This window comes from Clupea harengus, chromosome 7 (genome assembly GCF_900700415.2).
Source record: "Clupea harengus chromosome 7, Ch_v2.0.2, whole genome shotgun sequence".
Classification (NCBI taxonomy): Eukaryota; Metazoa; Chordata; class Actinopteri; order Clupeiformes; family Clupeidae; genus Clupea; species Clupea harengus.
Window position 1 is genome coordinate 2,124,786 of NC_045158.1, and position 5,000 is coordinate 2,129,785.

General features: G+C 42.3%; 1 protein-coding gene across 1 annotated transcript in view; it reads left to right on the plus strand.

The window, feature by feature from the left end:
* The window catches only part of fibcd1a (fibrinogen C domain containing 1a), a 79,957-nt gene that overhangs the window by 65,608 nt on the left and 9,349 nt on the right, over positions 1 to 5,000 (plus strand). Inside the window, exon 5 of the mRNA XM_042708189.1 lies at positions 1,397 to 1,576. Coding sequence (XP_042564123.1) covers positions 1,397 to 1,576 — 180 coding nt within the window. The remainder of the gene's footprint in view (positions 1 to 1,396; positions 1,577 to 5,000) is intronic.

A 5,000-nucleotide genomic window follows, 5' to 3' on the forward strand; every position in this document is an offset into this window, starting at 1 on the left:
TCACTAACAGGCTGATTTTATAATGGGTTTGAATGGGAACAAGTGGGACCCATTTTGGGGCGTTTTGACTACAGGAGATAAAACATCATAAAATACTTTTTTCTCAATATTTTCCAAATGAAGAATTCAGGGCATTTCTATTGTGCTTTTGGCAACAGAAAAACTGACTTTCTCTTTGTTATCGCCGCTATGGTTAGCAATATTAAAAAAAATTACCTTCAGGTATTTCCAGAAGTATTTGCGCTGACATTTCTGAAGTTCTGGAATTATTATAATTGTATTTTTCATTTTAGTCTTTGTGTTTCCTTGTTTAGTCTGCTTCATTGAATTCAGTTCAATTCAAGTCAATCCAGTTTATAAAGCACCAAAACAATCACATTGCCTCAAGGCCCTTTACAGAGCCCAGAGCCCACAGCCCACAGCCCCGAGCCCCGAGCCTGAAGCCCCCTGGAGCAAACACAAGGGCGACAGAGGCAACATAGTATTCCATTGTGACGCTTAGTACATCAAATAATTCACACATTCCTGAATGCATTATAAAGCTTTTATGTAAATGTTACCACAGACACCCACACACACAACCACCAATCTTGCATATTTTCACTTACACACAAACCCATGTAAGCACACATTCAGGTACAGTACACACGCACACAAACACACACACACACACATACACACACACACACACACACACACACACACACACACACACACACCCACCATGATGAAAGACAACATTTTATCTGTTTTCCCTATGCAGTTTTGCCACTGTGTGTGTCCAGGTTGATTGAGCTCTGAATTCTGATTTCCATCCATTTTCATGTGCCTTGTCTAAGCAACCAGTCCGACCGCAGTAATTCCCTCTTTATAACAAGCATTCGTCATCCTGTGCTATTGATTGCCACATCAATGGTGTTGAGTGAGTGTTTTCAAAGCACACATTACATTCAGCGCCCTTTGTCTGTCCCCGTGGGGTGTGCCGGGTCCCACTCTCAATCTGCAGCTCTAAAACCCAGTCACTGGTGTGCGTGCTGAGAATTACCCAGAATGCCTCTGGTTCTGGATTGGATCTGTGCGAGAGCTTGCGTGCGGCGAGCAACGCGCCAGTTCACGCTTGTTAACTCAACGGCTTCTTTGTTTGTATTCAATTCATTTCTATCTATTCACTTGTTTATTTGTATTCATTTGTGCATTTGGAATCCCACCTTATGCAGCGTGACCCTGGATGTTGAACCCTTGTTTTTTCAAAAGTGTTTTAAAAAGTGTTTTTCAAAAGTGTTTTAGTTCGTAGAGCGCTACCGTTTTGTCATATTGTATTCAGAGTATTGCCATGACCTGACCAGTGGATCCCTGGAGAGTAGCGGTTCATTCTGATGTTCTTTTCCTTTCGCAGGCATGAAGCGGATCCACGCACTCACCATCCAGGCCAACTACGAGCTGCGCATCGACCTGGAGGACTTTGAGAACAGCACGTCCTTCGCCCAGTACGCCTCCTTCGGGGTGGGTCTCTTCTCCGTGGACCCTGATGAAGATGGATACCCGCTCACTGTCTCTGAATACTCTGGCACCGCAGGTATGGCAGGATCTCTCTTTCTCCCTATATATCTGCATCACACTCATATATCTATCTATCTAACTATCTATCTATCTATTTATCTATCTATCTATCTATCTATCTATCTATCTATCTATCTATTTATCTATCTATCTATCTAACTATCTATTTATCTATCTATCTAACTCTATCTATCTATCTATCTATCTATCTATCTAACTATCTATCTATCTATTTATCTATCTATCTATCTATCTATCTATCTATCTATCTATCTATTTATCTATCTATCTATCTAACTATCTATTTATCTATCTATCTAACTCTATCTATCTATCTATCTATCTATCTATCTATCTAACTATCTATCTATCTATTTATCTATCTATCTAACTATCTATTTATCTATCTATCTAACTCTATCTATCTATCTATCTATTTATCTATCTATCTATCTATCTATTTATCTATCTATCTAACTATCTAACTATCTATCTATCTATTTATCTATCTATATATCTATCTATCTATCTATCGATTTATCTATCTCACTATCTATCTATCTATCTAACTATCTATCTATCTATTTACCTATCTATCTAACTATCTATTTATCTATCTAACTATCTATCTATCTATGTACCTATCTATCTATCTATCTAACTATCTATCTATTTATCTATCTATCTAACTATCTATTTATCTATCTAACTATCTATCTATCTATTTACCTATCTATCTATCTATCTATCTATCTATCTATTTATCTATCTATCTAACTATCTATTTATCTATCTTTGCATCTTATTCTCTCTCTCTCTCTCTCTGTCTCTTGGGATAGCTGTCACCTAAAGGTTAGAGTTGTGACCTTAGGGTAAAAAGGTCGGCGGTTTGATCCCCCGGTCTGACTGGCAGGAAACAATGCTCCCTGCTCAGGGTGTGTGTGTGCCCACTGCTGATGTGTGTGTGTGCTAATTGTTCACTGCTCGTAGTGTGTATGAGTTCACTGCTGATGTGTGTGTGCTTATTGTTCACTGCTCGTAGTGTGTATGAGTTCACTGCTGGTGTGTGTGTGCTAATTGTTCACCGCTCGTAGTGTGTATGAGTTCACTGCTGGTGTGTGTGTGCTAATTGTTCACTGATCGTAGTGTGTATGAGTTCACTGCTAGTGTGTGTGTGCTTATTGTTCACTGCTCATAGTGTGTATGAGTTCACTGCTGGTGTGTGTGTGTGCTAATTGTTCACTGATCGTAGTGTGTATGAGTTCACTGCTGGTGTGTGTGTGCTAATTGTTCACTGATCGTAGTGTGTATGTGTTCACTGCTGATGTGTGTGTGCTAATTGTTCACTGCTCAGGGTGTGTGTGTGCCTACTGCTGGTGTGTGTGTGCTAATTGTTCACTGATCGTAGTGTGTGTGTGTTCACTGTCAACGAATGGACTAAATTCAGAGTCCTAATTTCCCCTCAGTAATCAATAAAGTATCTGATCTTTCTACCTTTCTCTCTCTCTTTCTCTCTCTTATCCATGTGGGATTGGATCATGAGGGTCCCTGCTAGTTCTCTCTCTCTTTCTGTGTGGAGTTTGCATGTTCTCCCCGTGTTCACAAGGGGTTTCCTCCACTAAGGACCCCAACAGAAAAAACATGCAAAATAACAGAACACATGTCCATCCCTGACCAAAGATGGACAGTTCACTTCACTTGGTCCCCGGGCGCTTACAAGCTGCCCACTGCTCCTGGGGGGTCCTTGAGGAAGGACAGTCCAGGATGGGAAAAAAGCAGAAAATAAATTCACCGCGACCTCAGTGAGAATAATAATTCAAATAATAATAATAAAATAATGAAAGAATATATTTTCTATGAGAATATGAACGCAGCCTGCTTAAGGATGTCAAGGACATATCACTTATTGTAATGTGCTCAGAAAGTAGAAAGGCTGACCAGCGTCAGGAAGGAGGCTGACTAGAGGTGGCGTGGCGTTGGAGAGGTCTGTTTATCTGTCTCACTCTCATATTATTCTGTCTCACTCTCATGTTCTCTGTCTCTGTCTCACACTCTCATGTTCTCTGTCTCACTCTCATGTTCTCTGTCTCACTCTCATGAATTTACTCTCATGTTCTCTGTCTCACTCTCATGTTCTCTGTCTCACACTCTCACTCTCATGTTCTCTGTCTCACACTCTCACTCTCACTCTCATGTTCTCTGTCTCACTCTCATGATCTCACTCTCATGGTCTCTGTCTCACTCTCATGGTCTCTGTCTCTGTCTCTCATGTTCTCTGTCTCACTCTCATGTTCTCTGTCTCACTCTCATGTTCTCTGTCTCACACTCTCATGATCTCACTCTCATGTTCTCATGTTCTCTGTCTCTCATGTTCTCTGTCTCTGTCTCACTCTCATGTTCTCTGTCTCTGTCTCTCATGTTCTCTGTCTCACTCTCATGTTCTCTGTCTCACTCTCTCATGTTCTCTCACTGTATTCATTTCTATACCTGCTGGGGCAAATCAGGACCGGTTTAGGACCAGTTCAGGGCCAGATCATGGATAGTTTCTGAATAGATCAGAACCGGTTTAGGGCCAGCTCTGGGCCAGATGTGCTCCAGTGTTAGCTGCTGTGACAGTGAGTGTCCAGGAGCTGGCATCGGGGCAGGGCTACAGAGAGGGATTCTCCCTGCTTCACCTCCGCTGCCAGTAAGGGGGGGGCAGTGGCCTGCTTCACCTGCTTACAACACTAATTGGGCCTCCACCCTCTGTCACTCCAGCTGACCCTGAGACACATCTGGGACACATCTGGCCCACATCTAGCCCAAATGCTTTTTGGAGTCAGTGGCCATCTGGAAGGTCGTTTCCTTCCTTCTTATCGTCTTCCTCCTCCTCTTTCTCCTCCTTTATTTCAGGCCATGTGACCTTCAGGGGGAGTTTGAAAGGTCACAAATAATGAAGCTGTCGTTGCGTTCTCAGCATCCCAATAGACTAACCAAAACTCTGCCCATTATTACAGGAGACGTAAACACACATGCTGATTACCGTGGAGACAGAGGGAGAGAGAGAGAGAGAGAGAGCGCACACTCATTTAATTAGTGCAGTCTGTCTTTAAAAGACCACAGAGAGTCATGCAACATTGATTTCCACACTTATCCATCCGATCCTGGTGTGATCTCTCTCTCTCTTTCTCTCTCTCTCTCTCTTTCACTCTCTGGTGTGTGTTTAATAATAGAGCTCTCCAGTGTGTTTTTTTAATAATAGATATGTGGGTTTAAGGAAGAGTGTTGTGTGTAGTTATGATGGGGGTCGCACAGCACCTAATTGTGCAGGCTGACAGGTGTTTGCTGTCGGCAGCTGTCGGGTTGGAGTCTGTGACCGTGGTGTCAGTGTACTGTGTGTGTGTGTGTGTGTGTGTGTGTGTGTGTGTGTGTGTGTGTGTGTGTGTGTGTGTGTGTGTGTG